The 14,344-nt window shown below is 52.0% G+C and overlaps 2 protein-coding genes across 8 annotated transcripts in view; one reads left to right on the top strand and one right to left on the bottom strand.

Moving 5' to 3' along the window:
- Nucleotides 1-1,537: 1,537 nt before the first annotated feature.
- On the bottom strand, nucleotides 1,538-11,024 carry ZNF346 (zinc finger protein 346). 2 transcript variants are annotated; one of them, XM_063413735.1, is made up of 7 exons: nucleotides 10,919-11,024; nucleotides 9,830-9,933; nucleotides 9,648-9,743; nucleotides 7,377-7,527; nucleotides 5,667-5,906; nucleotides 3,090-3,183; nucleotides 1,538-1,839 (listed from the first exon to the last, which is right to left on the bottom strand). In XM_063413735.1, the coding sequence occupies exons 1-7, from the start codon at nucleotides 11,007-11,009 to the stop codon at nucleotides 1,734-1,736; spliced, it is 882 nt and encodes a 293-aa protein (XP_063269805.1). In that variant the 5' UTR covers nucleotides 11,010-11,024; the 3' UTR covers nucleotides 1,538-1,733. The 2 variants fall into 2 exon arrangements, with proteins under 2 accessions (XP_063269805.1, XP_063269806.1); XM_063413736.1 differs by lacking the exon at nucleotides 10,919-11,024 and adding an exon at nucleotides 10,097-10,245.
- The window catches only part of UIMC1 (ubiquitin interaction motif containing 1), a 39,775-nt gene continuing 35,824 nt past the window's right edge, over nucleotides 10,394-14,344 (top strand). For all 6 annotated transcript variants that reach the window (XM_063413728.1, XM_063413727.1, XM_063413730.1 and 3 more), the window contains exon 1: nucleotides 10,394-10,640. The gene's annotated coding sequence lies outside the window, so the exon portion shown is untranslated. The remainder of the gene's footprint in view (nucleotides 10,641-14,344) is intronic.

The following is a 14,344-nucleotide window of genomic DNA, read 5'->3' as shown; positions in this document are numbered from 1 at the left end:
GTGCATAGGATCTGAGGCTGAGCAGGCTCATTCCCTGTGCTGGGGTGATGTGACCCTTCTGACACTGAGGGTGTGGGTCAGCCCTGGAGCACAGGGGTGAGCCCCAGCGAAGGGTTTCCAGCTCCATCCAGTCCCACTGGCTTTGACACGGTAGCTTCCAGCTCTAGCCACAACCTGCTGCCCTCATATCAGCGGGGACCCACTGAGGAAGGCAGGGGGCAAGCTGGAGGGGCAGGCAGCTGCCCCAGACGGGGCAGGGTGCTCTGCAGGGGCTGGATCCTGCCCTGGAGGCAAGCAGCCAGGTTCAGGGCAGCACGTCCCACCAGGCTGTGGTCTTGCCTGACCATCCTTATCTCCGGCTGGGAGGGACTGATGGAGCAACCCAGCTCGGTTAAGGTTTAACCAGGCAGAACTTGGCAAACATAAACCTGCTGCTCCCTCTGGGGAGCCAAGAATGTGGGGCCCAGCACAGGGGCTGCAGGACAGGGATACCAAGGGCCCAGGCTTCATCTAGCCCCCAGCATGGCACAGGACCATCCACAGATTTGGGCAGTAAAGGCTGAGCAGGGACCATACAAGTTGAGTGTGATATGGCAGAAGGGTGGGCAGTGTCACGCCTTGTCCCGCTGCAGCCCTGCCACCTCTTCCTGCCCTGGCTGTGTAGGAGAGTGCTGCAGCTGCAGCTGGCACGGGGGACAGGAGGTGCATAGGGACAGAACGTGTCCTGCTCCCCATGGGGACATGGCACACACCGTGTGCTAGGTTGGGCACCACAGTGCCCATCTATGGGCCAAGAAAGCAGGAGCTTTGCTCACCAGCCCTGTCCCTCGCACAACATTGGGGGTTCATCCCAGTAAAGCAGCAGCCATGGCAAGGAACAGCAAGGCAGGAACAGAGGGCCACCCCAATCTCCCCAGCCCCTAATTGTAATCAGGCACCCGGACCTGACTCCACATCTGCACCTGATTTACTCAATGGAGCCTGCAGGGCCACGAGGGATGGCAGTGGTTGGGGCTGTGGCCAGGACTGTGCTTCCCTAGCTGAGGCAGGGACCCTGGGTCTGCTGCTGGAGGAGCAACTGACTCCACAGAGCTGGCTGTGGCCTGGGCAGGGGACTGTGGCGCTTCTGTGGAGGATGTGGCTCGTGGTGGCTCTGTGCTGCGCCTACTAGCCCAGAAGGCAACGGAGTTCAGCCTGCCGAGGCAGCCAGAGCCCAGCCCGGGGCGACAGCACACCAACACCAGGGCACATCTAGGGACAAGGGCTGTGTTCCATCCTCACCCTCCAGGCCGTGTGGGTGGCTCTGGTCCCACAGCCAGGCTCCAGGTCCCTGTCATGCCCAGGGGTGCCCATGGGTGCCGGTGTCCCTCTGAGAGCAGTCCAGCAGCAGGATGGGCAGCCCCCCAGAGTGGGGACAGGGAGAAGGTGCCACTAGCAGCTTGCTGCCAAACCCTCCTTACACCAGATACACACTTCCTCTCACACCTCACCCACCTTCACAGGAAGCAATTACACAATGAAAACTACTCTAAGGGAGTGAAGTATTTGCTGTCTAGCAAGTCTCTTCCAGCTGGATCCTTTTCCTGACAGATTCAGTCCCCGTTCTGCTCAACGGGTGTATACAGGAGGGTAGGGCTTTGCTTATCCAGAGGGATAATGAAACCATTGTGGGCTGGCAAAGGATGTGTGTTCTGGGGCCACCAACAACTCCAAGAATAGTGCTGCAACTTGCTCTAGAAGTCTTGGCTGAAGTAACTGTAGCCTCCTGGGGCAGTTGACTCTTCCCGGACATACTGCTGTGGTGGGAAGGGTCCGGCAACCGGCACTGCTCCTGGCATCCTGCACATTGAAGGGAGCAAGAAAAAGGAAAAAGAGGAGACAATGTCACAAATGCTCTGAAATGTGCCAGCTGCAATCACTGCTCAGCAGGCAAGGCTGTCAGCGGAGCAACAGCCCACTGCAGCCAAGGCAACAACTTGCCAGAAAATCTTCCAAGTGAATCCTTGCTCTCTGTGCCTGTGTGTAAACAGACACCTTTAGCGTGGTAGAATTAGCTGCGGCACAGCTCAAGGACTGCTAAAGAGCTCCCATTACAAAGCAAGCAGCCTGCTCCTCTGCAGGCTGCAGAAGCTGGAACAGGACTGCACAGCTTAATCCAGAGCAGCTTTCTGAAAGGGAGTTGTGTGGCTGCAACAGCTCTGACAACAGCAGTGTCCTTAAAGAGAACATTAATGTGTGTGTGTTGGGAACATCCACAATGTTGTATTTCTAGAATGGGATACTTCTCATTCACTGATCTAGTTGTGCTGGAACTGCCCTGGGATGAAAGACTCCCATCAAGTACTCCCCAGAGCTGAGGGACCAGCTGTTATTCCATAGACAGGCAACAAGAGATCCCAGTTTTCTTCCTGTCCCTTTGGAGGAATTTGGCTATGAGCCTGCCCTCCCTTCGGTAGGATTTCCTAGTATCTCTTCCTTCTAAGAAGCTTTCTAACCAACCCAGGCTCATTACTGCACCTCTTTTAGTGAAGGCTCTTAAATTAAAGATTGGCAGTCTTCAGAACAAGTATTTTTGGTATTAATCATCCGGCAGCATAATTTTTTTCAATTAATAATATATGCAGGGGATGCTATTATTTAACTTGCCAGCTGTAAGAGTGAGTTCAGGAACACAGTCCAGGTTTCTGGAGCGTGCTGACTATATGCCAAATTTTAAAACAAGCAATCCCAAAGGAGATTAGAATGGCAAGCAGATCTCCACTGAGCCAGTCCTTAATTAAATTAAAATCTCAGTTGTTAAGAGAAACTGTGTTTAATAGGTGTCAGGTTCACTGCAAAGGTCTGTGCTGAGCTGAACTATTATGAACGAAAAGCTGTAGGAGGCACTTCCACCTCGGCAGCACAGCTGGGCTGTCTGCAGAGGGAGCTCCTGGAGCAGCGTCAGGACCGAGAGGGAGCCTGCACAGACCGCGCTGCTCTGTTTGGAAGTCAGCTGGAAACACGTGCTCAAAACTGCATTTCAGGTTATATTTAGGCCATCGATTTGAACAGCAATGCTGGGAACACACTTAGACAAGAACATTACTTACTGATTCTTGTGTTTGAAGCCACTGATGTGAGCTTGGTACTGCTCTATGGAGTTCAGCACTATGTTACATGTGCTGCAGGGGTAGCCCTTCCCAGCTGAAACAGACAGCAATGTTAGCACACACAGCCAGCCAATCCCCCTGCCCTAGTTAGAAACAAGATACTCAATCACCTGATTTATTAAACAATCCTAAATAAAGACAATAACAGTCAACAATCTGACCAGGCAGGGAGATCACAGAACCCCACAACCCCACCGTGTATCAGGCACTCATTGCAAGGGAATCACTAAGGCAAAAAAGCCTTCCTGATCAGAGCATGGTTTGTTCATCACTAAAAAACACACACACGTTCCCTACAAACAATTCACAGTATCAGGCATAGTAAAAGTTTCAGATTTGGACCCCAAAGGCTATAATTACTTTTGCAACTCCATTTCTCTCCCATATTCCTACTTCTGCTGATCTGGATTTCTCAAAACAGAAAATAGGAGATACTGAATTTGTAAGCTTGTAACATTTCAGTGAAAAAGGCAGCCAGAAGAGATTACACCCACTGTCCAGCTCAACAATGCAGCATTTTACTAAGCCTTGCTGAGGTGCCAACTGAGGATATTAAGCTCTGTCCTCAAGCAGTTTGGTCACAGTCAGTGGATCAGTTAACTGCCAGGAAAAAAAAAAGTTTCCAACAATAGTGGTACTCGACAGGATCAATGGTTTTGTGTAACATGACAACTCCAGCTGGACTGAAAGTTCAGGAGGTCACAGATACCAAACATGGCAGCACAGGAGTATCTAACAGGGAAAAATTCTGGCAGTTGTCCTCAAGATATTAAGCGATGCTGAATTTTGGCTCACTGGGGAAGGGCTCCGGTTGGGAATCCCACACGGAAAACATTTCCTTAAGGTGAAAGAGGAGACGGACCCCAGGTGTGCAGAGCAGGAAACCATTGGGAAGCTCAGCTCTGGATGTAGCAGATCCTTTGCCACATGGCTGCTGCACCTCAGATATTTCAGACTCCAGGGGGACATTTGGCTCTCAAAATGGAGCTGGATCTGGGCAGGAAAGGCCAGAGGAGCTGATACACCCTTCAGGTCTGCTTCCCTGCACAATGAATGTCAAGGTTTCTTTGTTGCAAACCCATCCGAAAGGTGCATGCACAAAGTTGTCTACACTCCTCAATCCCAAACCACTCGTTCCTAAAGAACTTCAAGCAGGCAACCACCTCAGTGTTGCATTTGCAAAGAACACATCTTTATTTCCTGCAAGTCATGTTCCAGCAGAGAGTTTAGGGACAACTGTGGCTGTTGGCACACAGACACGGTAAAGAGAGCGGGACAAAACATCACTGACTGCAGCCCATCTCATCTGAGAAACCCCTGATTATAGCCCAGGCTCTGAAACCTTTCCTGAAGAGCTGAAGTGCCCTAGAGATGTGGCTGTATGTATTCCTGTTTTGCTGGCACTTCTTGGGACACATCCATCACACAGGCAAGGGCAGTACCCACCTCCCCAGGCAACAGCACTGCCCACCTCCCCAGCCCGCCTGGGCTGGGCTCCTGCCCCTGTCAGCGCCTGAGTCACACTCAAGTGGAACCATTCATCAGACCCCACTAATTAGGTGCAGAGCAGATGGGTAACGTGAGATACAGAGCACCTTTTCCATCTCCCACACGGCCACGCAATGTGGGAGAGAACATTACTTGGCTAATTGAGCCTCATTTGTCATAAGTGCTACCGGTATCTAAAGGTGGCCTGCAAAGAATTAGAATAATTAATCTTCTGCTTGTGTGGGTTTTTACGACAGAGAAAGAAGCTCTTGATGAAGATTTTAAGATGATCTGTCTGCTTATTATTTATCTCAAGTATCCAGCAGGTACTAAGACTTCCTGGCCCAACAGAAGGCTGCTGGGAGGAACAAAGGAGTTTTCTGTGAGTGCCTAATGCTTTCACTGGACTCAGAGGGCTTTCATCACGTACAAGTGCTCATAAGCAGCAGATCATAAACCAAAAGAGTTTTAACTGTCTGCCTAAAGTTCCTCCTTAATAGCTCTGGGGTTTTTTTTCCACATTCCTGCTTGCTCCAGAGAGAGTTGCATTAGTTCATCAGATGGAAGTGCCCACACAGAGGCAGAAAGGCATTCAGGGAGAAATCTTTCTGGCTTTCATGTGCTTTGAAGCAGCAGGTGCAGTTAAACCTGTTCCTTCCATCTCTGGCTAGTCCCCTGAAAGACTACTTTTAAGCATCAAATGCCACTTTTATCTTTCCATTTTGGATGCAATCACCTAACTAGAAACAGCACTGGCCAAAATCCCCGGATTATCCGCACAGAGAATAAAAAGGACACATCCTCGATTAAACATAACACAACCCAAAGCTTGTCACGAGTAGCTACAGTCTAAAACATCTGCTGCCAGGCGTTACAACATCAACCAGATCAAAATTAGGGTGTATAATCAAGCAACACTCCCCTGCTCCCTCCACACAGACTCTCTTGTCCAAAGGCCTGTCAGACACATTCTGCTTCTCTCCCACTCTGCTCTTCAGCTGATTATCAGCCTCCCTGCTGAGAACTCACCCATGAAGGATGATGCTGGTGCATCAGGGGTTCGGCCGTAGTGCGCCATCAGCTTGTGTTTGGTCTCCTGCTTTCTGTGCTTCTTGCCTACGTAGTGCTGTTTTGCCATGAGGGGGTTGTTGAAAGTGGCATGGCAGAGGCTACAGAACTTGTCCGGGTCAGTAATGTCCTTGTTCTCTTCGTTAGAAGATGCAGTAGAGGTGGGGAGGGCAGCAGGGTGTTTCTGTGGGGGCACCGTTTCTGTAGGGTGAATTCAAACTCATGGTCAGTCACAGAAGTCAAAGGTAAAAAGGAGTTACTTTATTTCCTCCAAAGCCACATTAAAACCAGTAACACACTACATCTAAACCCCAAACCTAGCCATTGTAAGATATCTCAATAAATTAATTTTCCTACCTCTTCCCTTAATGCTGCAGAATTTTAAGACATGGTAACATAACTCAGAGCATGCCAGGAAAACTTTCAGTGTTAAAAAAATCCAACAGATTTGCATATTTCTCCCTAACATAAGCATGACTGTATACAAGAAACACTGGGTATGAATGAGCCTCCACCTGCTGTTTTCATCTCCCAGACAGAACATGGGCACAAGCTCTTGCACAGCAAAGGCAGTGGGATTCTGGAAGCACTGTGCAGCCACAGGACTTGATCCTGAATTCATAAGGAGTCCTGCCTGAGACACAGCACAAATGGGACTAGGTCTGACACAGTGAATACACACAGGGAAGCAGCTCTTCTGTGTGGTAGAGAAACCTGCACCCTCTCACTCCACAGTGCCAAAGAGTAGAGTGAGTAACCTGCTAGGGATCAGAGAGCTCCTCTTATGCCAGAACCAAAGGCACACACCAGACTACTCAGTGAACATCTACCTCTTCCTGCAGGCTCCCATCATACCCAAAAGCAAGGGCTCCAAAGAACAAGAAGATCCCGGAGGAGGCTTTGCTGTGCACGTATTTTAGCAAAGTCATGAAGACACGCTGGGACAGACAGTTTCTGCCTGGAAGATCCTAGGAGCCAGATGTCTGGGTGACTCACAAGTCCCCATGTTGGAATTAGCACAAGTGCTACCCTCAGGTGCACTCAACAGCTGTTTTCCTTCTGTCCTGACCAGCTGCAGCCCCCCTGGCCCATGGCTACCTGCCCTGGACAGAGGGTGTCACTCCCCACTCACCAGGCCTTTCTGGCTGCTAGCAAGGGGATGGGACATCCTTGTGCTGGGACAGACAAGTTCAGAACAAGCACACACTGATGCTCCCCAGCTGTATTCTCCCACTCCCCAGTAATCTGCAGCTCCTGAGTCTGTGAACATCAGAGGCCACATTGTTGTGACTGAGCAGCCCTGGGGAATTTGCATATCAGAGTTTCACCAGTCACTTCATCCTCTGTAACCTCTTAATGAACATCATACCCTGTGACGGGTGCTTCCTCATCTTAACATCACACACAGCCTGGTCCCTGCATAAAGGGATGGGCACAATGGCTGCTACCAGCTGCATTTCCCCCAAACAAAGCAAAACAAAACCCCACACAACTCCTTGCCAATGCCAGCCCACCGAGCAGGCTGGCACACCCAGGTCCTTAGAGGCACACTGCTGGCTTACTCAATTTCATGGCAAAGAGCACACACTCTTACAAAAGCTCACACCTGGGGTTCAACAAACCTCTCAACAGCCCTTTGGGACAACGTGAAGGTGCTGCAGACACTCGTACCTTCTACTTTGGGGGCCTGCTGCTTCATGTTCTTGGCATGAGTCTTGCCCAAGTAGTGAGATGTTGCCACGGCCGGAGAGGAGAAGGTCATGTTGCAGATGGGACAACACTTGTTCCTGTCCTCCCCATTGCTGCCTTCCTGCTTGCTGTCCTGTGCACAGAGAAGCACCGAGTGCCTGAGGCTGGGAAGGACCTCTGCAGGTCATCCCCTCCAGCCTCCTGGCTTTGAGGAGAAAACTATGGGTTGGGGGTCTAAAAAAAGATCATCAAAGACATTCAGGTGTTAAGGTGATGAAGTGTGACTAGGAAGAACTGCCATGATGCAGCATCACCCCCTCTCTTCCTGGAGAGTGTTCTTGCACCAGATCACTGTTTTCAACCCGTTGGCAAACACTCCAGGCAGAGGGGCAGCCCTGGCCTGTTTGGGTTAAGGACAAGGTTAAGCGTGTGGCTGCCAAAATTGGACCATGCAGCCTTGTCCTCTGCAAGGTGTGAACTGAGCAGCACAAACATCTCTATCAGCTGGGTCATCTGCAACACAACACCAGCTGAGGAGGGAGCAGCAGGCAGTTCTGAGCCTGACACTATGTGCAAAGGCATCTGCTGTTATCCCCCAGCTCCCTGCCAGTGCCAGAGTTAGGGATTACAGCTGAAGCAATCATAAAAGTAGAATCTGTTCCCCAAGAGAGTCACAGGGCAAACAGATGGCTGAAAGGAACGTGGGACCTTTACTGACCAACAGGCTCCAGCTAACAGCTGAGGGAACCTAAATAAGTAAAATTAAGAATGCTCTGGGAAGAGAATTCCTATGGATGGTGAACCCAGCGTGCTCTGTGTGATGTTATGCAATGATGCTCCTGACAAGCAGCTGCTCCTGTTCCTTCTCTGTTATTGCAAGCAAGGCTATCAAAAAGAGGAACATGCATTTGTTTAAATGGGGAGGACAAGCTCAAAGTGGCTGTCTGAGCGGGGAAGGCAGCAGGAACTGGGACAAGGCCTGGTGAAACACCTGCCACTGAGCTTCTCAGTATCACCGTGGGGCCTGACCAGAAATGAGACTCCAGGACAGATCTGAGTTCATCAGAGCAGGCAGGGCAGGAAGACCACTTTATTTACAAAAACCCAGTTTTATAAATTTCCTATGAGGCCTGTGGATTGGAGGATGGAATTCCCACCTCCCCACCAGATTGGCCAAGGAGGCTGTCATTCAACCTCCCCTTCTCCTTGAGAAGCAATTCATAACAAGGGCAGTGTTCACAAAAACATGGTCCTGTGTTTACATTCACGAGTGCGAGAAACTGCACATTTCTCCTTTAATATGAACGCTCGGCAAACCAGGAAAAAACCTCATGGCAACATCTCAGTTCTCACAAAGCCCCTTCTGAGAGCATTTTCCTTGTTCACGTACATGGCTGTGCAACTGCCTTTAGCCCAGCAGGTCCTACAGAGCTGTATTTAGCCCTGGTGGATCCTGCACTCACAAAACCCAAAGATGGATCAGGCTGGAAGGGAAAGCAGTGACACGGTGTGTCACTGCTCCAACCTCCCTACTCAAGCAGTGTCATCCCAGAGCACTTGGCACAGGATTGCATCCAAACAGTTCTGGAATAGCCCTAGTGAGAGTGACTCCACAGCTCTGGAATATCCCCAATAAGGGAAACTCCATGCCTTCTCTAGGTAATCTTCCAGTGCTTACGGTACAGGTAAGAAGTTCTTCCTCATGTTCAGGTGAAACTTCCTTGGCATCAGTTTCTGCCTGTTGCCTCTCAACCTGTTGCTGGGCACCCCTGAGCAGAGTCTGGTTTAACCTCTGACACCCTCACTTCAGACAGTTCACAGGATGAGAGAACCATTAAGGTGGAAAAGATCTCCAAGTTCAGTCTCTGACTGATCAAGAGCACTTGAGCGCCATGTCCAGTCATTTCTTAAACACCTCCAGGGATGGTGCCTCTACCACCTCCCTTCCAATATGTGACAATCCTTTCAGTGAAGAAATTCCTCCTGATGTCAAACCTGAACCTCTCCTGCCACAACTTGAGGCTATTTCCTCTTGTCCTGTTGCTGCTTTCCTGGGAGAAGAGGCTGACTCTCACTGGGATACAGCCTCCTGACAGAGTTGTAGGGAGCAGTATGGTCTGCCCTGCTCCTCCTTTCTCCAGACTAAACAACCCCAGCTCCCTCAGCCGCTCCTCACAGGACTTACCCTCTAGATCTTAAGACATTGATTGTAGGTGGACATTATGTATAGACATTGATCAAGTTTCCTCTCACCTGCTTCACCTCCAGCTTCATCTTCTTCCCGTGGGCACCCTCTTCCCCGCCGTGGATGGACAGGTACCGTCTCACCTTGTTGGCGTGTTTCTTGCTCTGGGGAAAGCAGGGAAAACCTCGCTCGGTGCCTCGCCAAACCTGGGGCTGGGCTGGGGCGGAGGCAGGGTCTCCCCCTTCCCTACCTGGTAGTGAGCCAGTCGCTGTGACTCGGAGATGAGCAGGGCGCTGCACACCTTGCACTGCGCCTCGGTGAAAATGTGTCCGTTCTCCCGGATCAGCCTCTCCACTGTGGGATGAGACACAAAACGGGGGCGTCAGCGGCCCGGTGGGACCCCGCGAGGTGCGGGCCGTCCCTGTTCGGGATGCTCCGTACCTCGCAGGATCCAACCGGGCTAGAGAGCACCTCTTGAGGTCCGACCACCCGCCCGCTCCCGGTCCCGCCGCCTCACCCGCCTCTTTGCCCACCAGCGGCCCCGCAGCGTCCCCGTTGCTACCGGCCCCGTCCGCCATGGCCGCCGTCGCCGCCTCACGCCGTTCTCGCGATAAGCCGCCCGCGCGCCCCCTCCGCGCCTAGCAACGGTGGGGCGGTGTCCCGCGAGAGCACCGCGCCCTCCATTGGAGGCGGCGGCGGACATGTTGGTTGTGGGCACAGATCTATTGCGGACAGCCCCGTGGGGGATCGTTTTTGTGGGTGTTTAAGCAACGCAGCGCATCCTTCCCCCGAGGAAGAGGCGTCCGGGCTGAGAAAACGGCGAGGCAACCAGCATCTCAGAGCGAGGCGTCGCGATCCGCAGCCCGCCCGCCACGGACATGGCGTTGCCCGCTTCAGCATCCCTATGACCACGTGTGACGCAACGAAGCCGCCGCCGCCATCTTCGGTGAGGGCAATGAGGCCTCCGCCGCCAACTTGAGCGCGGGTGCGGGACCCGCCGACCGGGGCCGGTGCGGGAGACCCGGCGGGGAGGCCGCGGGCAGCGGGGCGGCCCGGGCCCGGTGAGTACCTTGTGCCCTGCGGGGCATGCCGCTGCCCGCGGCGGGTGCGCCCCAGGCGAGCCGCGGGGCTCCTGGGGCTGCGGGGGAAATCCCTTCCCTCGCCCGGGGCCATTCTCCGGCCCCTGCCCCCGGGCTGACCTCCCCCAGGTATGATCCCCGGTCCCCGGCCCCGGCGGCCCGGGACCGGCCCCCAGCGCTGTCTCATGGGGAAGGGGACACCTCCCGTCCCCCTCTAAGGACTGTTCGTCTGTCTCTTGCCTGGAGAGAGAGGCACACACCCAGGTGCTGTGGCTGGGGATACCCTGGAACTCCTCCTGGACCATCCCCTGGGGCGAGGACCCGAAAACCGGAGCTCTGCCTTGGCCGCATCCCCTGAGATCGAGACGCTCCTGCCCCTCCTGTTCCTCTTGCCAGGCCTGGCTCCCTCGCCTTTTCCCGGGGTAGCCCTGCCGGCTCCCTTCCCTTAGGTTTGCCCACCTGTGGCTGATCCCCTTCCCCAGAGCTCATCCCAATCCCGCCTGGGATCCCCCGTGCCTCTCCCTGGCTTGTCGAGTATCCCTGACCCATCCTTGGGGGTTGGGAAAGGAAAAGGACCGTGGGTGGGTTCTGGGGTTGGGCCGCTTTCCCTCCATGTACAGGGGCGAAAACCTTTTCCTCCCCTGCCCTTGGAGGAGGGAGGGCTGGACTCGAGGGCACTGGAGCAGGGAGCATCTCCCGAGAGCTCAGCAGCCCGTGCGGATGCGCCCGGCCGTGCGTGGCCTCTGCAGTGCCCGTGTCCCCTCTGTGCAGAGCCAGCTCTATAAACGGATCAATCCTGCAAACAATTTCTCTCTCCCCGGGGCGCTGCCAGCCCTCATGTCCTGCTCACGGAGCATCAGCTGGGCCCTGCGTGCGGGGTCGAGCCGAGGGTCTGGGGATGATATTTCCATGGAAATATCATCAGTGGTATGGTGCTGACCCGCCTGAGCACGGGGAGCGCCTGCCTCTGCTTCTCGAGGTGGGGGGAGTTGTTTACAAAGCGACAGCCTGTGTCTCCAACGACTCAGGAACTCATCCGGGGATGAGAGTCATTCATTTTTTTTGGCTTGGTTTTTTCCGAGCATTTTTCAAGCTGTCACAGCTTGGCAGGTCTGTAGCTGCGGTGTCAAGATTTAGAATTATTCTGTCGGTAATTGCTTTCTGATTCATCAAAATGATAGATGAGAGGGAAAATGACAAATAATCACAAGTTGGGAATCTTCAAGGATATCCCTAAAAATGTGACTGGAGAAGCGTGGCATGTGCGAGTTCCTTGTCACGAGGTCACCTTTGCTGTCAGAGCGTTTACAAAGAAATTCTCTTAAAATCAGTGTTGGAAAAAAATATGGATAACTGCAAAATGAGTCTGCAAACTGGACTGCAAAGGTAATTTTAGATAATTCAGTCTCTGGCTTTTTTTTTTTTTTTTTTTTGCTGGGTCTGAAAGCAGGTATCTTCCCCTCAGGCACTCAGAACTATCCTTTCCAAGAGTGCTAAAAGCAAAATATGCTCAGCTTCGCTTCCTGAAGAGGAGGTCTGTGCTCTGATGCGTGTTGTCTTCCCTCAGCTACACCAGCTTGTCTAATAAAAGCTATTACTGCTCTCCTACTCACAGCTTCAGACTAGCACAGCTACAAGTGATCCCTTACTTGTCTTGTTCCCTTAGTTACATTTTCAGAGACTCTCTTTGCCACAAGTCCCTTCATTTTCAGAAGCATTGTGGGAGGTTGTGTGGTTACATCTCTTACATCTCCTCTTTTCTCTCCTTTAAATGTTGAAGGTAGGTGACTCATCATAACTTCAGCTGATATTTCTCAGTGATCTCTTATTTAGCACAGAGCACTGAGCAGAAGATGTATCGCAGAGTCAGAGGAGAGATGGTGATACCGGCATGGATTAAAAAAAAAAAAAAAAAGGCAGCACAGCAGTTGTTTGCTGCTGTTGCTTTTGTTGTGGGGGTGAGAAGGTTTATAGGCTGCCTTTCCAAAGCCTCAGTGATTCTGTGTGGGTCCTTCTGTGCTCCTCACGACATATGAGTGAGGGGTTTTCCAAAGATAAGGGAACATTCTCCACTACTATGGATGCCCTTCGTGGGGGCAGCTCACAGCAGCTGGGTGTGAGGCTTGGCTGATCTCCCTGAGCAGGGAGGGCAAAGAGACCATTTGGAGCAAAAGATAAAAAAATGGAGAACAAATAGTGTGGATATTCCAGCAACACTGGAGTTCAGCTTAGCTGGAGCTGAACAGCTTTGTTTTTCAAGAGCCAGTGCTTTACCAAAAGCAGTGCTTGTTTTTATTTTCCCTTCCTTTAATGGTTCCAAACTGACAGCAGAATTAAATTAGATATTAGGAAGAAATTCTTCCCGTTAAGGGTGGTGAGACACTGGCACAGATTGTCCAGAGAAGCTGTGGCTGCCCCATTCCTGGAAGTGTCTGAGGCCAGGTTGGACAAGGCTTGGAGCAACCTGGGATGGTGGAAGGAGTCCCTGCCTATGGCAGGGGTTTGGAATGAGATGATCTTTAAGGTCCCTTTCAACCCAAACCATTCTATGATTCCTAAACAGACAAACACTGGAGGACTGCAGAGGTCCTTGCAGTCACTTTGGCGCCGTGACTGCCCATTTGTGCAACATTCTGCTTTCAGAGGGCTCAGCAAACCCTTGGTGCAAATCATGACTCACCAGGATAATCGCCTTTTGTCTCTGGGCGTGTGTGTGCATGTATTTGCAGAAGGAAGGCTGCAGATCGCAGGGAGGGAGCGCGGTTTTTCCTCACCTTGCTGCTCGGACTGTAGATGGAGCAATGCACTGCTGTTCTCGGCGCTGATGGGGATTTTGGCCTCCCTTAGTGTTTCTATACACAGTGGCTGTTTGCAATTTTGTGGTGTTACAGAGAAGGGTTTGCCTCTATCCTGGGTGATGTAGGGTTTCTGTTGCATCTTCTCTTACTCTTATTTTAGATCTCGGCACACATCTGAGCTATTTCAGTGATCTTGAAGGAAGGCAGAGTGATTCTGTGGAAGGACAGTGGTCTGGGAACCGGCCAACTTAACTTGCATTTCCAGCTCTGCTGTTCCCTGATGTGGAACGAGGGGCTTGTTGTTCAACCTCTGTCTGCACATGTTTAATTTAACTTGAGCAGAGCTGGTCATGCTCAGCCTGCTTTGTAAGGCTCTTTTACATCACAGTTCAAGAAGCACTGAATGTTATTGTCGAGCTACCAGGCAAACAGCAAGCACAGGCAGGAAAGGGTGATTTAACTCTGAGCCATCCTGCTGCTCTCCTTTCCTGAAATCTCTTCCCCAGTCCCCTCCTCTGAGCTGTTTTGGATCCAGGCAGCTAATGCTTGCTGTGCATCCCTCTCCATCAGTCTGTGGGCTGCCAAGGGAAGCGATGCTGAAGTACCAGTTTGCATTGTGTGGGCACCTGCCCTCAATTGTTCCATGCACTCAGGTTTGCACTAATAACACTCAGCAGGTTCCTCGCTGCTCGTTAAGTGCCTTCGTTAATGCGGATGGTTTGGGCATGTCTGGATGGAGTTCTTCCGGAGGCTGCTGCTCATTGAGAAATCTATACTGCCAGATAAACCTGTTGTCTTGTTTCCAGCCTGCTGCCATTGTCTGTGTTTTCCTTGTGTGTAGTGCTGGAGCAGCCGTGCACTGAGCTGTGCAGACGGCAGGACAGCATC

The sequence above is a fragment of the Prinia subflava genome, chromosome 16 (assembly GCF_021018805.1).
Source record: "Prinia subflava isolate CZ2003 ecotype Zambia chromosome 16, Cam_Psub_1.2, whole genome shotgun sequence".
Lineage (NCBI taxonomy): Eukaryota > Metazoa > Chordata > Aves > Passeriformes > Cisticolidae > Prinia > Prinia subflava.
This window is presented reverse-complemented; position numbering and strand designations above follow the sequence as displayed.

Bases quoted from the DNA above. Each gene is read 5' to 3' on its own strand.
- ZNF346 (XM_063413735.1), bottom strand. From the start codon at position 11,009: ATGCGGCCAAGGCAGAGCTCCGGTTTTCGGGTCCTCGCCCCAGGGGAT. The intron at 9,744-9,829 runs GTAGGGAAGGGG...TGCTTTCCCCAG, and splicing joins AGCGACTGGCTCACTACCAG to AGCAAGAAACACGCCAACAA. The intron at 1,840-3,089 runs GTAAGTAATGTT...TTCAATGTGCAG, and splicing joins GGCTTCAAACACAAGAATCA to GATGCCAGGAGCAGTGCCGG.